The 20,639-nt window shown below is 38.4% G+C and overlaps 1 protein-coding gene across 4 annotated transcripts in view; it reads left to right on the top strand.

The window, feature by feature from the left end:
* The window catches only part of UTRN (utrophin), a 398,463-nt gene that overhangs the window by 238,334 nt on the left and 139,490 nt on the right, over positions 1 to 20,639 (top strand). For all 4 annotated transcript variants that reach the window (XM_063309056.1, XM_063309084.1, XM_063309065.1 and 1 more), the window contains 2 exons: positions 10,635 to 10,807; positions 18,588 to 18,744. In XM_063309056.1, the coding sequence (XP_063165126.1) occupies positions 10,635 to 10,807; positions 18,588 to 18,744 (330 nt within the window). The remainder of the gene's footprint in view (positions 1 to 10,634; positions 10,808 to 18,587; positions 18,745 to 20,639) is intronic.

The raw sequence follows: 20,639 nt of genomic DNA, 5'->3' as shown, positions 1-20,639 counted from the left end.
TATCACATTATTTCTAAAACAATACAGATTAAATTAGAGTACCATTAAAATAGGATTAAAAACCCTGGGAAAAATAAAAAGATCTTCAACTGGTATTGAAATGATGCTAATGTAGGTGCCAGCTGAGCCTCTCTGAGGAGGGCATTCCATAAATGGGTACCATCACAGAAAAGGCTCTTTCCCTTATAGAGATCCACATCATCTCCTTTGGTGGTGGGACCTGGAGGAAGGCTCCATTAGAAGAACTTAAGGTCCAGGCAGATACATACAGGAGAAGGTACTCCTTCAGGTAACCTGGTCCTAAGCCATATAAGCCATCACTTTTAATTGAGACCAGAAATGAACCTCTAGCCAGTGTGGATAACACTGGCATAATATGTTTGTATTGGCCTGTCCCAGTGAGCAGTCTAGCTGAGCTCTTTTGAACCAACTGAAGTTTCCAGGCCATTTTTGAAGGCAGCCCTGTCATGAGCACTGATGGTGAGCAGGAGGGGGCCCCTATCCAGGGAGGAAAATGCATGCGTAGTAGTGAGGAGTTGAGCAGTCATTCAAAGAGACACAGAACAGACCCGCCTTGACTTTTGGGGTTTATCTGTATGGGTTTTCTCACGCTTCTTCAGTTTGTTAGGATTTTCTGTCTAACGTAGCAGTAATAAAACACTAGAGACTTATTCCTCATCTCAGCGTGGTTCCTGACTGATAGGACATCAATCCTAACAAACTGAAGAAGCGTGAGAAAACCCATACAGATAAACCCCAAAAGTCAAGGCGGGTCTGTTCTGTGTCTCTTTGAATGACTGCTCAACTCCTCACTACTATGCATGCATTTTCCCCCCTGGATAGGGGCCCTTCCTGCTCACCATCAATGCTCCATGAACAAAGAATTGCAATAGTCTGGCTGGGAAGTTAGCAGAGTGTTGCAAGTCTCTGCTGTCTCAGTCCAGGTAAGCTAACAATTGGTAAATCAGCCAAAGTTGATGAAAGGCACTCTGTGCTACTGAGGCCACCTGAGACTCTAGTGACAGTGATGGAAGCCCAAAACATGAACCTGCTCCCTTAGGGCAAGGGTGGACCTCTCCAGGACAGATGGGGCACCATGCTGCATCTTGTCTGGATTAAGTCTCATCGGCTGTCAACTAATCCTTTACTCTCCCCAAGCATTGGTTCAGAATGCCAACTGCCTCATCTGCATTAGATGAAAAGGAGAGGTAGAGCTGGGTGTCATCCACATATTGATGGAACCTCAGCCAGTGTCCCTGGATGACCTCTCCCGGGGTTCCATATAGATGCTAAAGAGCACAGGGGATAAAATGGAGCCCTGAGGGACTCTAAAAACCAGTTGTCATGAGGCAGGATAATTATTCCCCAGCACAAACTTTTGGAAATGGCCATTCAAGTAGGAGCAGCATCACTGTAGTATAATGTCCCCACATCCCAAGTCTGACAGCCTGTCCAGAAGGATACTACAGATGACATTGAAATCCATTGAGAGGTTTAGGAGGACCAACAGGATCACACTTCCCCTGTCTTTCTTCTGGCACAGTCATCCCACAGGGCAATCAAGGCTGTTTCTGTTCCATAGCCAGGCCTGAAACCGAACTGAAATAATCTAGAAAATCAGTTTCCTCCAAGAGAGCCTTGAGTTGATTGGCTACCACCTGATCAAGCACCTTGCCAAAGAAGGGAATATTGGCCACCGACCTCAAGCTCTTTTCATCCTCTGAGTCCATGTTTGGTTTCTTCAGGAGCATCTTGATCACTGCCTCTTTAAATGAGCTGGAGCCACTCCCTCTGTCAACAAGACCCTTACAATCTCCTAGACCCAGCTGCATCAGACAAATATAGCTATCTTGGAAAGCTAACTTTTTGTTACACGTTTGTGAGCCTGGAACTTTTTTTTAAGAAAAAATATCTGCTAGCCCCTCAGGTTCACTAATTAATCTGTACAAGGATTTGGGTACTTTTCTTTTTTTGTTTTTAGAATTTCATTCCTTCTTGCTTGATGGATGTTCTTCATTTACCAGCCATTACAGCACAGGAATTATAAAGACAGATTTCATCACAAAACACTTGAGCTAGAATTCATGATGGATTTAATATTTTTCTTGTGGATTAAACGTTCACTAAGTATCTTATCACATTAAATGTGTTATTTTAGCAGATTGCTCCAAGACTGTATCACACTCAATCCCCCTTTTTTTGTTAAAAGTAATTATTTGTAATTTTCATCACCTGCATGTTCTACATTTTTATTTCTCTCTTACACACACACTACATTTGTGTGTGTGTGTGTGTGTGTATTTAGGTGGGTATGTGTGAATGCCCCATCATATCATAGTCTGTGGTTCACAAAAAAGTTACATAGAAAAAAATGTGTTACTACTGAACATATCCCCAGAGAAGTTTATAGAGCTACCCCTCTGGAAAGACCACATGGAGATGCAGAAGTAATTTGAATGTCATAGCTGTATCTTGAATCGAGGAACTGGATCCTGTGTTCTGTTATAATTTATTTCAATTTTCTTAAGTCTTCCCTTCACCCCATTTTGAGTACAGAGCAGGCATTTCGTTCTCTTCCTCCTGCTAGGCTGGAAGCTGGATGCTGGAAAATTTGACATTGAGGTGAAATTGGAGCTGATTTATAGCAGGAATTATAACTAAAATATTCAATTCAAAGTGCAGCAAGCTGTTTTGCCTGCCCTACAAAGCCCAGAGTGTTTTATCAATGACAGCAGGTCCCTGTTAGCAGTGGCCAAATGTAGATTCTTCTGATTACAGCTGTCTGGAAGAAAGCAGTTCCATTTGGTTGTGACTATTTTGTAGAGATTGCTCCTTTGGCCTCTTTGAAAAGAGCACCCCACATTTAAAAAAAAAATTGACTTGCAAACAAAAAGGTAGACAGTTAAAATGTTTCAGCTTCTTAGGTCAAATGGATTGTCCCCCAGTGCCCCAAATACAAAGGTTTTCTAGAAATGATTGGCTATTTTATTGTCTTTGTTTTTTTATCTGCTTTCTATGTGGTCTTATCCGTCTGTTAAAGCTATCTTGCTAAACTTTGGTGACTGACTTTGCTTGGTTGCATTCTATTATCATTCCATAGGTATTCTGCTCCGTAGGCCTTTGGATTTAATTAAAATTAATGTTTGAATTGGTATATGGACCATTTCCTGCAGTTTTTCATTCATGTCTTCACTTAATTACAAAATTACGTTCGCTTTGGCATATGTTTTATGTACTGGGGCATTGATTAAATGATTATACAAGTAAAGCACAAATGATGCAATTGTGCAGCTCTCAGTATTCATTTTCTTTCACTGATTTAACTGATATACATACTTGCTAGAGTACAGCGGTACTTGTAATGATATTTTAAAAATACAAAACTAGATTGAGTCCATTTCTATAAATAAGTCATTCTGATATATTTATATTTTGGGGGGAGATGGGCGGTGATATAAATTTAATTAATAATAATAATAATCGTCACACTGATGTCACTCTGGGAACAGTATCAGACAAATGGACAGTAAGGGAGACATCTCTCTGTCCTATCTAGTTCCCTGCCCTCCACCTTTGCTACTTGTGGAAAACAGCTTCCTTGCAGGGTCAGGCTTTAGACTGTGGCCTTCCACAGAGGCCATGTGCCCAAGATTGTATTAGCTTCCTGGGACTGGGGCTTAAAAGGAATACTAACCTTGGGCGGCTCCTGAAGGACCAAATGGAAAGGGGTCTACTACTTTGAGAAACCTGGGGCTAAGGGTACCCCACTTTTATTTAGGTGGCAGGGAGTGGTGGCAGGGGAGGACTTTGGACAGTGGTTGGTTGTGGCCTGATTGTAAGAGATGTGTCATGAAAAAGGGGGATATTGGGGAATGAAAAATGGCTCAGAGTGAACTCTGAAGAAGTAAGGGATGAGAAAGATCTGGTAGGAGGGTGCTTCTGTTATAAGGAAGAGAGAACAGAGTAATGGCTGGTTTTCTCCCTTTTAGGTGCAGCCACTAGTGATCCTTCCAACCAAAAGGTCTTGCTCTTTAATATGAAATCAGTTACTGGTAAAACATCTACCATCCAAGATTTAATTCTGGATGACAAGCATTAATAAGTCCCAGACTTTTCACTTGAGGCATAAATGACCAGGCTCAAATTATCATACTTCAGACACCTTATGCAAAGACCCAGATTTCTGGAAAAGACTGTAATGCTGGGAAAGGAAGAGGAAAACCAGCAGCAAGGTGGATGGTGTCATTTACAGTGGTGATGAGTGCACTGTTGGGAGACTTGAAAGAACATGTTAGGGATAGATCGTCATGGAGAAAATCTATGTATGTGGTCACTAGGAGTAGAAAACAACTTGATGGCACATAATCAAAAATCATCTCTCCTAACTGTCCACAGGGAGGGAAGAGTTATATTCTGTAGGAATTCCATCTGTCTGATCAGGTATTCCATCCAGAAGTCCGTGCGTGTGCTAGTATGTTTTAGTGGTCATGTTAGTGTAGGGATACTATTAGTGTACTGTCAGTTATGCTGCTTTATATTTAACCTCCTGAGCTAGCCAGAGTAATCTCAAACATGATACTGGATTATCCTAAATTCTTGCCTTGGAGTATTTCCTTGTCCACAGTGAGGTGGCCTAATAAGGAATGGCTCAGGATTTCACTTCCTTTATGATGAACATGAAGGTCCCAACTAGTATCTGGCCCCATACATACAGCAGGGCATAGATTGGATTTAGTATTCTGTTTCTGGTAAGATGGAGCTGTGAAAGCAGAGGAGCCCTGTATGGCTCTGTTGTCAGGAATAGATAATTCCATGATTAGCTTTAGACTGACAGCTGGTACAAAACTCAGTAGGGGTGGACGAATGGTTAAAATAATCCAATCCAGAAGAGTGAAGAGTGGTTGACATTATTGTTCTTAAGCACCTTCTTCCTTCTGGAAGAACAAACCAGCCCCTTGGTTTACTGGGAAGCTAAGAGCAAGAAGCAGTTTGGTTATCAGCCAGAGTGCAAGTGAAAGAATTCACAGGAGAGCTAAATTAAGCATGAAGTGAGACCTGTTTGAAAGTCAATTTTAAAATCTTGCTTCATAACTCTAAAGGCAATGAAAAGTATTAACTTTTCTGTCTCCATTGCTTCCATGAAGAAGGCTCCAGTGCTGAATTTCTGCACTGTGCAGTATCTTCTCCATCAAGATGATGAGGTGGAGAGAGCCCAAACGGTGGCTCCCTATGAAAAACTTGGATCGTTCTTTGTGAAGAAATGTTCATATCCATCTCAACTGAGACTCCAGCGTTGGGGCAGATCATAATGATGTAACTTCAGCAATTGCTTGTCTTATTATTTTCAAAGAAGTAAATAGACGAATAGAGAGATGAAGGATGTCTCATCTTACTCAACCCTTGCCATCATCTCTTCTTGCTGATTAAATTAGCTAGGACAGGACTAGCCTCATGATTAAGCCCATGATTAAGCCCCATGACTAGGCCCATCTTTGTGGTGGGATGTATTTCTCTCCTCCTTTCTAAAGGAGGTAGTTATAAGACCTCTACTGAAGAAACCTTCCTTGACTTCTTTGTTTTCCTTAGAGAATGGCCTACACTAGAAACTGGATAGAGGGAGTTTGACCTTTCTAGTTTTCCTAGAACTCTTGGTGCCTTTCCAACTATTGACCATTACATCTTTCTGAGACCAGTTAATGGGAGTGCTTCTTATAGACATTATACACTTAAAATGGTGTTGTGCCTGGAGGCATAGTGGATTGGGCCCTACTGGCTGCCGTGAAGAGGTCGTATACCTACAACCATCAGAAGAGCCAACTCTGAGTCACCGGCCACTTTACTCTAAAGGAACTCCCTCTGTGGGTTCACCTTATGTGGGAAGAGGCAAGTGGCAGTCCTCTTTCCTTCAGTACTTGATTGAATAGGAAAATGTGTATAAAAGACTGGCCCCTTTCCCCAGAATGAGGATTCTGATTCATTAAGAATTCAAGTTTTTATTAAGTATATCAAGGTTAAAGAACTAGAAGGAAATGGAAAGGCAGAAAAGGAGAAAGGAAAAAGGAAGACAAAATGAATAATTACTTCTGAAGAAGTTGGTTTCAGTCAGACCACTTCTTCTGCCTGGGATCTCCTGCAGAGATGCACACAAAACACAAAGTCATGCAACTCTGATCACAGTGTATTAAAGAAAATAAATTGTGTACCGTTTCTAACATTCACTAGCTTGCTGTGTAATTCCCTGATCTTCAACTCATATTTCTGTGGAGGACACTTTTGATAAGGGAAGAGACAAAAGACTAAAAGCAAAATGGTGCTGGTCCTCCTTCTCTTTTAAAAGTCCCCCCAAGAGAAACCAGATAATTTTTTGCACATTTACCTGGATTGAAATGTCAGCTTTTCCTTTTGACTCTTTAAACATCTGAATCTCTTGGAATGGAATGGAATTTTTGGTTGATTTAGTGGTTGGCATTGTTTTATTTTGTAACTATACCATGCTTCATGGTCTGGGTTTTTTAGGAATTTTTATGCTTCTTGGGTACATTGTATGTATGGTGTCTTGGGTACAATATAAAACAAAGCAGAAAAATGTTTGTATGACATAACTGCAACCTTTCAATACAGTAGTTCTTTTAATTAAAAAAGGTGAAATACCAAATTTACTGATTGTTTGAAGAGTATCAGAGTTGGTTGGATTTTGTCCTCTCCCCCACCTCTGCCTGCAGAGTTTCAACAGCTCTCTGTGACTGTAACTATGATAGAATGTCTTTGTTTTATGCAGATTTTATAGATTGCATTCCAATAAAAAAATTCCTATCACACTTTGTAAGTGTGGGTCATTCTGGCTCTTCCAGTTCACAGCCTTTCTGCCAAGGAATGCACTAAATGATTTCTACATTCTTCTGCATTTTTGTATGTTCTTTTGAAAAATTTTGTTGAGTGAACAGTATAATATATTTATAAATAATGGTCCCACAGAGACTTAGAGCCTTTTCCTGTCCTACTGCTGAGAATAAAGAACTAGGTTGTTTCCAGAAATTGTTTTCTTTGATTTTACCACTAGGTGTTATGAAAGTGATGGCAGCAGTGTAAGAACTAATAGCTATAGAAAATCACTGTTATGACAGGGATGGGTTTTTTTTTAAGTTTAGTAATCCATACTGTAGAGCATACACTTGCATACACAGAATCTCTCCTAGTTAACTAGGCATTGGAAAAATAAAACAAAAATAGTTATGTAATATTACTGCTTTCCTATCTACCTGGGGATGAGAAGCAAAAATGCAGATTATTTCCCTTCCAATATGAAATATTTGAGCAGTATTAAGTATACCTATTTCTGCCTCATTTTTCAAGGGATATCATAGGACAACTTTTTTTTACAGCTGCATTTATGTGACCGATATATGAGTCACTTCAAACTGGTCTGAATATTTGTCAAAAATTCTCAGGTTTCACCTGATCACCGTGGGTATGATACCTCCTCCCTTAGAACCATCTAAATTGATTTCTGTCATCACACCTGATGGCAGTAAATACCACAAATTGACTATGCACTGTGTAGTCATACTTCCTTTTATTGTTCTTCAGTCTCTTCACATTGAGATTTAATAGATTACCCTGAATTTTAATATTGTATGAAATAAAAACTTCTCTAGAGACATGATGCATACAATGTATGAATTTATATACTTCTGTTGTATCTTCCTTCCCTGTTTTCACTTCAACTTAAAAAGCTTCAGATGCAGTTACAGTATCTTTCCTGTAAGAAAGCTGTTCTGGTCTAACCTACCATTTTAGCTGTCCCTTTCTAGCTCTACAATATTCTTTTTTCAGATGTGGTGATCAGAACTATATACAATATTCCATATATGGTCTTACAGGAAATTTCTGTATTTTATATAGAAATTCACTTGTTTTCAATTCTTTTCCCAATGTTTCCAGTTGCCGACTTTACCTTTCTACAGCAGAAAAACTTTGGGTTATTCAACTGACACCAGAATCTTTTTCCTGATCAGGCCACCACCAGTTGAGGTCCCTTTAATGTCTTACTGGGTGACTAAAATTGTTCTGAAAAAACTAATAACCCGAGTTGTATTTCAATCCATAATTTTGATGAAGCATCAGATGTTTCTCAGTAATATCATATTTCATCTATTTTGTTTTCCTCATTGAGGATAATGGTGCATTTCATAATATCCGAAATGAACAGGAGCAGTCAGTGAATTTTTAAATGCCTTTTGTGGGTATAATAATAATTTTTCGATGCAGTGCTACTCTCTGGGACTCCTTTGTAAAAGCTCACTTGGGAAAGACAGAACATGCTGAGTAGAATAGGGAAGAATCAGTCTTTAAGGAAGCCCTGACTGTTGAATTGGTTCTTCTCAAGAAAAAAGACCATGTTTGTAATGCCAGCAGAGTTTCTCTAGTAAACTTCGCTGAATAATCTCTTGGAGATGTACAGGGAGCCTCATGGATTTTCTCCAGGTTTGTATGTCTCTCTTTAAGCATCTTTTCCCAAATATTGAAAGACTTCTCCAGTAACAATGATGGCATTTTTCTTACAATGCTGTTTGTTTCAACTTTGAAAAATGAAAGCTTTCTCCTCCCCTGACCCTTGGTGTTTGTAGAATTGGATTTATCCAACTTCGATGGCTTGTATTTTCAGGGGCAATTCTGTTCTTCAGAGCAGGGATGATATGACCTTCCAGATCTACAACTCCCAGCATTCTTTATCATTGGTTATGCTGGCATAGTCTTTTAGAAACTATAATTAAACAGTATTTTGAACGTCACAAGTTCCTCAGTCTAGAGGAGGGAGCTGCATATCTCGTGGCATTCCAGGGCCTTGGGTGCAGCTCTCAGATGTCCTCCAGGAGTTGAATTGAATGGTATTTTTTTTTAATATTACGGAGAGAATTATTAAGTACATGGAGATTGATTTTATTCAGTGTAATAAGTGAAATTATATTTAGAATTATCCTGGCCCCACCCACTTCTGAAAATGCAACACCTTGCACGGCATGGGAAGATTAAATTCACTTATGAGCCTGAAAAAGATTGTGCATAGCCATGGTACCCCTGTCGTTACAGTGGCAGACTGGAATTGAAGAAATCCAGGTTCAAATTTACCGTTAGCCATAGAGACTTGCTGAGTGACTTTGGGCTAGTCACTTCCTCTCAGCCCAACTCTTACAGGGTTGTTACTGTGATGGTATAATTAAGTCAGAACTCTACGTGAGCTGCTTGAACTTTTGGAGAAAAAGCAGGATATAACTGGTAAATAAATAAATAAACTTTTCATGATCTAAAAGTAAAGCTTCAAAAATAATTATTATGTTTGTATGCACTGCACTTACATATAAATATGAGCAATGTAGATAATGTAGCAAACCAAAACGGAGAAAAAACATTAAATTGTGCTATTTAAGTTTGAATACTGGATAAGGCTTGTAGCTTGAAAGCTGTCTCTCTCTGCCTAGATATCTGGAATCCATATAAAGGCCATGTATTTATTTAAGTCAACTCAAATCCCAAAATAGTGTTCAAGTTTTCAAGCTTTTCAGCAGACTAGATGCAGGATTGCTGGAAAAAAAAGTGGTTGTTCTGAAGCTGTGGATTCACAAGTTAGTTGTAGTCTTAAGATAGAAAGTAGAGGAGAATATGATAAGCTTCTACCAGGTGCCCTAATGGATTGCTTGGATGAAAGATAAAAGAACAATGATTTCCCTTCCCCATTTTGTAATATATAGAAAAGCAAAGTAGAGAACAATGAGACTTTTGGAGTTTCACATAATTATTTATTAAGTCTAAAATATAAATATGGACATACTTCACATTGCATTCTACAGCATTATAAATGTGTATCTTCCTGGAATATTTATTTATTTATTTATTATTTTTTATCCCACCTTTATTGTTTTTATAAATAAGTCAAGGTGGTGAACATACCTAATGCTCCTTCCTCCTCCTGTTTTCCCCACAACATCTCTGAAGATGGCAGATTTTTATTCTTAGGCCCTGGATTTGTTCTTTCAACAATTCTTAGTTGCTTGGTCCACATATGAGAATAATGTCAGCAGTGCATTTTTTCTCATTATAGGTGGGATGCAGGTCTGAAGCCCACATGTCTGGCTTTGGTCTGATGAAGTTATTTGTTTTGTAAATAGGAGTAAGGAGAGAGTTCACCTTTCTTTAAGACACTGGGAGCTGCTAGAAGTTCCCTGTGCTTTGTGAAAGATTGTGGATTTGTCTTTAATGGCTTTGCTAGTGTGAAAATAGTGATTCTTTAAACTTTTGTACTCCTTGATATAAGTAATAATAGTGATAGTGGCATCTTAGCATATAGCATGTATGTTATTTATAGTACAGGAAAGCTTCAGAACAAGGTCTTAGGACTGGTCATCCACAGTTAGCACTCAGCATAGCCCATCTTGTAATGTTTTTCAGTTATTTTCAAAAGCATATCACAATGGAAAATGCATTCTTTAAAATCATTATTATTCCAGTGTAGTAATTTTGATAGTTCTCAATTTTCATTTAGACAGTGAGAATTTTGAATAGTCCATTTCCTTAATCTGAGCACAGGACTGATATCAGTTGTCTGTGGATTTATTAGCTGGCCTTTCTTTCCTTAGGACATCCAGGCTGAAATTGATGCTCACAATGATATCTTCAAGAGCATTGATGGAAACAGGCAGAAGATGGTAAAAGCCTTGGGGAACTCTGAGGAGGCTGCACTGTTACAACATCGTATTGATGACATGAACCAACGTTGGAATGATCTGAAAGCAAAATCAGCCAGTATCAGGTAAGATCAGACCTGCACGCTCATGTAGGGGAAAGGACCGCATTGATACGCTAACAATAACTGTGGGACACAAAGGAATAGTTGGTGTGCCAGTCGGCTGTTTGGCAGCTAGCGGTGCAGTGGCAATGCTGGAGCTGGCAGTATCAGTGGTATCTGGAGCTGTTGGCGGCACTTGACAGCTTGTCTTTGGGGGCAGAGGTGGCTGTGAAAAACTAGGCAGCGGCATATCTTTCCAGGTTGCAGGGACATTTGGTGGCATTGGATTTAAGTTTTCAAAAAACGCTGGCAAGCCACACAAGGCTCCTTGGTGGTCTGTGGGCCATATGTTATGCAGGCCGGGGAAGATGTAATAAGAATAGATGCTACTTTTAAAATTCCAATGTTTTATTTATCTGCAGAAAAATACAACATAACATTATAGCAATTGCATGCTTAACATCAAGCTGGGTTTTTTTTCTCAATTATTTGTAGACCATATTTTAAGAGAATTTTCCCCAGAGTGATATCCCTCAGATCCAGGTCCCAACTAGCATGGCCTTTAATTCCAGTACAACTAGGAACATCAAGTTGGGAACTATTGTTTAGCATGTCCTCATAGGACAACTTATATAAAAGAGAAGAAACATTTAGTTTCATTAACATGAGCAATCATGTGTTCCAGAAAGGTAATCTTGACACCCTGCTGTATAGGAAGCATGAGTAGCAGTTGAGTTGGAAGAATCCCAGAATCACAGAGCCACAGGTGAGAAGGCCCTCTCTTTTCTGACTACCAACTAAATTCTACCATCAGGTAAATGAGGCCTCCTCTGAATAAAATCTTAATAAATGGATAATATTATACAGGTGAAAAGGGTCCTTAAAATAACACTGCGTAGAATGGCTGTAAAAGTTAACACCAGGATATTAAGTTGTTCTCCTGCATAGCACTGCATATGGCATACTCAGGCAAATAGCCACCATGGATCCCAGAAGGACATACTGCTGCTGTTATCTGTCTAATTATTAAGTCAGACAAGCTTTCTTTTAAAAAAGTTGCTATGCGTCAGTGAAATGACCAGCACATTTCACTGTCTAGTGATAAGGGAAAAAAATCTTAAACGAGCTCATCTGTGGTGCAAGCAGCCTTCTAGCAATAGAAGGGATGGGTCCCTTTTATTTATTTACTGAGAACATGTCTATATCCCCAACAGCCAAACCTGGCCTGAATGGTGCCTTGTGCGGCTCAGATCTGTAGCTGACTCTGGTCATCAAAGTAAATAATGAAGCAAGCTTCATGGATGGGCTGTGAGTCCATGCTGCATTTTTGGCTGTGTAAGGTCTGTAGTGGCTCTGTGACTAAGGGCATTAACATTTATAATCTTGTATGCAATAAGAGAGCCAGTTTGGCCTAGTGGTTAAGGCACCAGGCTAGAAACTAGGAGACCGTGAGTTCTAGTCCCAACGTAGGCACAAGGCCAACTGGGTGACCTTGGGCCAGTCCCTCTCTCTCAGCCCTAGGAAGCAGACAGTGGCAAACCATTTCTGAAATCTCGCCAAGAAAACTGCAGGGACTAGCCCATGCAGTCACCAGGACTCAATAGGCACCTGTCAACTTGAAGGCACCAAAAACAAACAAAAAGCAATAAGATTGGAAGCAAAAATCAGATTTTTTCCCTTCCTCTACGATGAGTACTGAGTACAATGAGTATGAATGCAATATGAACTTGCATTCATATTGAATGTGTGACCTTGTCTTCTGAATACATGTGCCTTCTTCTAAATACAGAATTTCCTGATATAGGGATCATATTCTGTATGCAGCAGATGGAGCAGAAAGCATAAACTCAAGAACCTGTCTTAGCCTCACCCTGAATAGAGAGGGATCAGTGAAACAGACTGATATTCTTGGTCCTGATGGTGTAGCAAGTTCAGTTATCAGTACTAGAAGCTAAAAACATATCTGTTGCTCCTCTGAGAAATGTGCAGCTGTAAGGTTATCTGTTTTCATAGCATCACAGTAAGATCAATGTCAGAGCATTAGAATAAATCCAAACTTCAAGCTTTGCAGGATCAGGGCTTTGGAGTGCATTAAAAATTGTAAGCAGCTTGCCTAAGAGGAGCAGTTAGTATTTTATGAATGCATGATTGGATTATAAGAACTAGATGCAGATTAAGATGGAACTGGCAATTCAGTGGAGGCAGGAACATGAGTTGCACCAGGAAGCAGGGATCTGAATTTGAACAGTAATGATGCAAAGAATGAAATCAATTTGACGGAAGAAAGGCTAAAGGAAGATTGCCTTGGACTTTCCTATGACAGCATGTATCTGCAAGTCATTCGGGCCCAATAGTTAATGTTAGCAAGCCTGGCAGGTAAATGTTTTTTACTTCATTTTCCTTTCAGATACATTTTTACAAATAATACATTTCAAGGTAGCCTGCCCTTTATTACCTTGCTGAGTTTGATAAGTGCCACATAGCAAGATACCCTAATGTAAAGTTTCTGTCCCATGGTCCATGAATATTCCAGCCAATGGAATTTTGTATTTATTTTATTTAAAAGACATGTACGGCCACTCATCTCATATACAATAACTTTGGGCAGCTCACAAGGATACAGTAGAACATAAAATAACCATACAACCAACATCAAAACAACTCCTGGGACTCTAGAGCAAGACTGCCCTGCGCCTAAACTTTCACATTTACTGGGCTCCAGTCTTACCTTAGCCCAGTGCTTGGTGGAAGAGGACTTCCAGAAGGCCTGGGGAGCTTGAGAGGCCAGGATGCATGTGGAGGTAGTTAAAGCAAACACTGTTAATGCCTGGTGTCTCTAAGCTCTCCCCCTCAAATTAGCAAAATAGGGAAAGGTTTATGCTAATACATTAACTGACAGCTGCAAAATCCCAGCACTAACAATTGAACAGCTTGGTATTTCTTGGGGATTAGCGATCATTTGGAAGAATGAATGGTCCTTGCTGCCTTCTAGTCCTTTACTTCAGCCAGGCACTAATTTCAGTGTCAGAATCTGCAGATGAGATAATGAGAGTGGCTGTCATGAATGGTGCATTGAAATCACATTTAAAATGGTTTTAGGGTGAATTTGTGTTCGCATTTATCAGCGGTTCCAGGTGCTTCATTGCTGAGATGAATATAAGAGCTGATTGTATGAGATATGTACTCCAAATAATAATAATAATAATAATAATAATAATAATAATAATAATAATAATAATAATAGAGATGAACTGGTAATACTGACTTTTGCATTTCCGATTTGGTTTAGAGCAGTCTTTCCCAGCCTGTTGTTCTTTAAATGTGTTGGGACTAAAACTCCCAGAATTATACGTGTAGCTTTTCATTTCTGGTATTAAGGTAGGAGGTTTGCAATGTGAAGGAGCTCTGCAAGGAACTGGTAGATGGCAATTCCTGTTTTAAAGCAGAGGATTGGACTGCATGGCTTTCTGATCCTTTCCAAACTTAAGAACAAGGTACTAACGGCTCCAGGGCAGATTACTTGTTAAAAAATGAACTTTAGTTTAATTGATCTACTGTATATTAATGTTTTATTTGTTTTAGAATATGTCTTTTTATTCACTATCTACCTGTTTTTATTGACCATTGTTTCTTTTGTTTCTGTATACTACTCTAGCTTTCTTTGGAAGGAAAAGTGGCATGATTTGTGGAGTAGTTATTGTTAGTATATATAAATATGACAGTGGGTTTTTTAAAAAAAGCATTTATGGAAGTTAGGACTGAGGTGATCCTTAATTTTTTTTAAAAAAAAAATCATAGTTCTGTTTGTTTTGTTTTTTTAATCAGAGGACTATTGCCTCAATATAGCTTTATGACAGCTTTGTAGATTAGGTTAAGGTTCGAAAAAATGTATCTAACACAACATCCTCAAATGGGTTTCATGCCTAAGGAGGGAACATAATCCAAGATCTCCATCATCCATGATTTCCAGTCATCCTCCCATTTCTACACCTGTCACAAACTGCTTTTGAAATTTATCTATCACATTTGTCACCGCCCATCTCCTCTCACTAGAGGGACTCTGGGCGGTCCCTCTTTACATAAGAAATTTGCTTATGCGTAGACCATAATTTCTCAGCAGCATATTTTCTAAACACAATTGCCACCCCAAAATATAGTGTAAGCCATATATTTTAGATGTAGATGTACACATTAACTCTCTTTCATGTTTTATGCTAGTTAAAATTATTGTTCCTCAGTTCAATTGATAAATGAAAAATTCTGGTATTTTGGGGTGGGAATGTCTTGGCCATCTTCAAGTTTGACTGTGAAGAATAGTTCCATCCTCATGCTTTTAGTTTTGTGTGCCATCTAAACTTTTGAGCCACTATTTTCTATAAATATATAGATGGCATATTCTCCTACAGCGTACTTTTGATTAAGCTGTCTTTTGAAGCATGGTAACAACAGAGAAAACTATGTAAATTAATTTGATATATATAAATAACATGTATGCATAGGTGGCCTCAGTACTTAATAAATGGACATGATTAATTAGCCAATAGGGAGCCTTGGCAGGTCACACTATTACTGCAAGAATTGGTGGGAGGATAAATAGGTGACATCATAATTAGCAATAAAATTAAGAGATCTTGACATCAGCTTCTATGGCATTTAGAAGCATCATAGTAAACATCCAGAAATGCTCTAGGGCATTTAGAAAAAAATACGTTAGCGTTTAGATGGACACTCCCTGCTGATGGATTATTGTGATTTGTTTTATGTTTAGATTTGTGTGGTTTTTTGTTTCAAGCTGTCTGTATTGACATTAGGTTTATTGTTTAAAAGTGCTTAGTAATTTTGTTAAAAGATGTTTCACCATTAGTCTAAATAAATAAAGTAAACACATTGCTCTGTCTCCTGGGCAAGTAGCACAAAGCTTAAAAAAACTATTTCACAGTTGACACTATCTCAGTTATCTGTGGACAAAGATGTCTTCTTGTGTTAGGGTTCCCACTCAGTGCAGCAACATCTGGCATGAAGTGTAGCATTGTTATAATAAAAGAAGGAAACCCAACAGATGGGCAAGTTGAAGGCCACAGTTTAGGAAACACTTGAACATGTTATTTTTATATTTAGCAACTGTTTGGCTGGCCTTCTAAACTGGAATTAGGTAAAGGTAAAGGTTTCCCTTGACGTAAAGTCCAGTCGAATCCGACTCTAGGGGGCGGTGCTCATCTCCGTTTCTAAGCCTTGGAGCCGGCGTTGTCATAGACACTTCCGGGTCATGTGGCCAGCATGACGACTCGGAACGCCGTTACCTTCCCGCCGAAGCGGTACCTATTGATCTACTCACATTTGCATGTTTTCGAACTGCTAGGTGAGCAGGAGCTGGGATTAACAACGGGAGCTCACCCCGCCACGCGGTTTCGAACCGCCGACCTTCCGATCGACAGCTCAGCGGTTTAACCCGCAGCGCCACCGCGTCCCTAAACTGGAATTAGGAGGGACTAATAACAATAGTTGTCCACATCCAAAATTACTATAGTAGTTGCTAGATTTTAAAAAAATCCTTTTTAATCTGTTAAAATATAGTTCCCAGTTAATATTGCATATTTAGTCCAGAAATATCCAGATATTACTTGAATGGCCAAGAAATGCTCCTTGCCGGAGCTGCTATAGTCTTCTATAAGTGCATTTTCTTTTTCTACTGACAGTAGGTAAAATAAATAAGGATGCTTGGTAGAATGATGATGAAAAAGAATGGAAGGGCCGTTAGAGTCCATATAGTCTAAAACCTGCCTAGTACAGGAATCCACTACCTTCCAGCTTTTGTTAAAATACTTCAAAGAGAACCCGCAAACTCCTGAAACAGTCTATTTCATTGTTATTCTTATCATTAGGAATTTATAAATTTATAAGTCTACTTCCTTATAATTTAAACCCATTGTTTTTTGCCCTGTCTTCTGGAATATTCTGAACAATTATGCCCTACCTTCTGTGTGATTAAGTGAACATGGGATGAACTGAAGTGAAGGAATACTGGAAGAATATTTTAGAGATTTTTTTTTATGGAAATGATAGCAATATGTCAAAGAGTAGAATTGAAGCAAACGCTATAGAAGTTAGTGTCCAAGGGGGAAAAACGATGGAAAGGAGGTCATATATTCCTTCTTGTGATAGTGATTGTGATGAATGGATGAATGCTGTGTTCCAATGGCTATAATTGTAGCAACTCTTCATCTTCCCACAAAAATAATTAATGACTACCTCTAGAATCTGCTAGAACATATGAAGGCTATCTTCACACAACACACTTAACCAGACCAGTTTAGCATGCTTATAACATGCTAAATTTGGTTAGTATTAATCTTGGTTAGGTTTTTTGTGGTCTAGCATGCTGCGTATACTTCCCCTGTACAGTTAGTTTATTATTCTGTGCAGTATATGAACTAAAAATGGTTATTTTGGTAACCAGGTTAAGCATTGGATGCACCTATTGCATTTCTCTGGAGATTTAATAGCTTTCTGCTACTAGAGTTTCATACTGAAAACTAAAAGCTTTAGCAGAAAACTAAAGAACTTTACTAAAACTTTAGCAGAAAACTAAAGTAAAGAACTTTTAATTGTGTCCTGGAGCCCAGGTGACATGTAAGCATTAAAATTGTTTATCTCTTGTAATGCTCTCAGGATTAATCAAGATCATTGAACAGATAGAATTGAAGTGGCGGTCTGGGATACTTTCACCACCATTCTAGAAAAAAAAAATGCCAGGAGAAGATTGCAACAATTTTTTCTTAAGTGATAGGATGCTCTCTTTTTGCCATGCTTTGAAGGAAACAGGGGACTGAAAAAAATAAAGGGATCTGACATTATCAAGAGTAGTCACACTAATGGCATGTCATATTAATTGAAATACTGCACAGAGCTCTAGTGATTCATTGATTCAGCCAAATACAATGAATAATTTGAATCAACAGTGTTCAGCTGATCAAGATTTAACCCCTAAATGCTTATGTCATTCTGGAAATGTGCTATTAAATAATAGCTTAAATAGAAATCCAAATTATTGTCTTAAAAAAATTGGGGAGTGGGGGAAGTAGTCATTTTAGATCCATTTATATGGTGGCCAGAGCTTGGTTTTGCAAGCAGTGCAGAAGTAAGACAAGCTTTTAGTGCATTAAATTTTTAAAACTCATTTAGAAACCCATTAAATAGAGTTTTAAAATGCATTCTAGTATCATTCATTACAGGTAGTCCTCAACTTATGATCACAATTGGGACTGGAACTTCCATTGTTAAGCGAGATGGTTGTTAAGTGAGTCATGCCTGATGTCAAACCCTTTTGCCATGGTCGTTAAGCGAATCACTTGGTCATTAAGCAAATCTGGCTTCCCCCATTGACTTTGCTTGTCAGGAGCTGGCTGGGAAGATTACAGATGGCGATCACATGACCCTGGGATGCTGCAACTGTCATAAATACATGTCGGTTGCCAAGCGCTTGAATTTTGATCACATGGCTGCAGGGATGCTGTGGCAGTTGTAAGTGCTAGGACTGGTGGTAAGCACCATTGTAACTTCGAATGGTTGCTAAATGAGTGGTTGTAAGTTGAGGGCTACCTGTATATCAGCAGATTGTAACTTTCTAATTAAATTCCTTTGCTTTTCATTTATAAATCATTTTCAAATATTTTATATCGAAGGCATTTGCTTTAAATAAAGAAAATTACACTCTATTCACAGTGAAGCAATATTCTACAGCTGAAATCTAGTACGTTTTAATGCAGCACAAAACTCTTAAAAAATGTGTTGAATCTTGTTGTAGGGCTCATTTGGAGGCAAATGCAGAGAAATGGAGTAAATTGCTGATATCATTGGAAGAGCTTATCAAATGGCTGAATTTGAAAGATGATGAATTAAAGAAGCAGATGCCTGTTGGTGGAGATGTTCCAACTTTACAGCAGCAATATGACCACTGTAAAGTAAGTTGCTTAATTTCTTACTATTTCTCACTGAACATGTTTTGGTAAATCCTTACACCATTTAAATGATATGTAAAACATATGGGATTGAGGAGGGATCACTATTGCCAGCCAATTGGAATTTTTTATATCTGGCTGCAAGCCATTGCTTCTTTTACACAATTAGCAATACAGCAGAAAAAAAAATCACAAGTTTTGTTTTAGAGGGTTCTGTTCTATTCTGTGAGTATTGCAGTGTTCCTAAGGAACACAGTAACTGCTGATATTAGATATAGCCATATGAATACATCTTTAGACAAATCCCACCATTTATTAAGCCAAAGAAGCCATAGGCAAATTGCCAACTGTGTGCCAAAAGCCAGATAGGAAAGTGTTGAGCAATGAAGCCTGTAAGATGAAAAATAAATAATCATAGCTGTTTGGTTGTTACACAAGTATGTTCAAAAGTTGCCAGTGTTTTTTTAAAGCAGAATTCAGTATATGTTTGATATAACATTTTTATGCTTCACTTCAATAAAGCAAATATTTCTGGGGTCATGTAGTGTTATTTTTTACATAGATGCACAATCGTTCATTCAACTTCTGTGCTTCTGATAGGAAAGCACAAATCAAACTTTAGAGAGAATTAGAGAATGTAATATATTTAGCAGTAAATTCGTACTGATTCTACGCCTAGTATTTATTTCATTGAATGTTTTTAAAAATAGATTTAATGAAACAACCAAAATGTAGCACTCATCTTTTGTAACATCCAGCAATGGTACTTTAGTATATGTGCTGCTGAAGTGAGCACACAGCATTTGTACTTGTACTCTAAACCATGAAGGTTGTGGGGCAAGATAAGGCCTGACAGGGCCTTTTTAGTCATGTCTCCTCACTTTTGAATACCTTCAACAAGGAGACATTTGATTCTGTTCTTATTTAAGTATCAGGTACCCTATTTAACTTCTCATTTAAACTCTTCAGAATGACACGATTCATTTAAGTGTTGGGTAAACTATTTCTATATTCCCAGGTTATTAGGGTAATTTTATTTATTTATTCAACTGATATAGCTGCCCATCTCACGTACGTGATTCTAGACAGCTTACATTAAAACAGATAAAATACCTAGTACAAAAATAAAAACACATAGCTGAGCATCATAAAATGTGCTTTGAACCAACAATCTACAAATTAGTGATTTGAATCTACAATCTACTCCCCTACTTGTGTTAGTTTCCATACTTGACTTCAAGCCTGTATAATGGAGGACCCAAGCAGGCATTTAGGTCTTGAGCCCATTTTTGTGGCTCTAGTTCCCCTCCAATCATGTTTTCTGCAAATGAGCAAAATGGATTATGGGTAACAGCCCCAAACAGTAGAAATAAATAAATGTAGTGCTTATGAAATTTATTTATAAACATATAGATGATGATGATGATGATAGTGTGAGAGCATAAACTGTTGTCTCAGTCTAATACGGTCTGGGATATATGTCACTGAATTGAGAATCATTCCAAAGTGGATCTGGATTCCACCTCCTGTGAGGACTCTTGAGTGATGTTAACAAATGGGTTCTTCATTACAATTTAAGGCTCTCCATTTGTCTTTACACTGGGAGGTTCAAAACTGATGATAACACTTTATCACTATTGTAACAGCTCCATTTTGATAATCACTATTTCACTGAGCTTTGCAAGGAAGCAAATTCCTGCATTCTCACACAATTTTTCATGGAGAAGAACTGGATCTAATTTGGTGCAGCAAAAAACCCCTGTTTTTTCCCCCCATTTTTGTTGTCCTGTTACTTTCTTTCTTACTCAGCTCTCTTATTCTCAGAACAATCTGTAATCTAAATAATATCTCATAGGTCTAAAAGGGTACTAGTTTCAAGTGGAGGAATTTTGGTCACA

The sequence above is a fragment of the Candoia aspera genome, chromosome 1, assembly GCF_035149785.1.
Source record: "Candoia aspera isolate rCanAsp1 chromosome 1, rCanAsp1.hap2, whole genome shotgun sequence".
Classification (NCBI taxonomy): domain Eukaryota; kingdom Metazoa; phylum Chordata; class Lepidosauria; order Squamata; family Boidae; genus Candoia; species Candoia aspera.
This window is presented reverse-complemented; position numbering and strand designations above follow the sequence as displayed.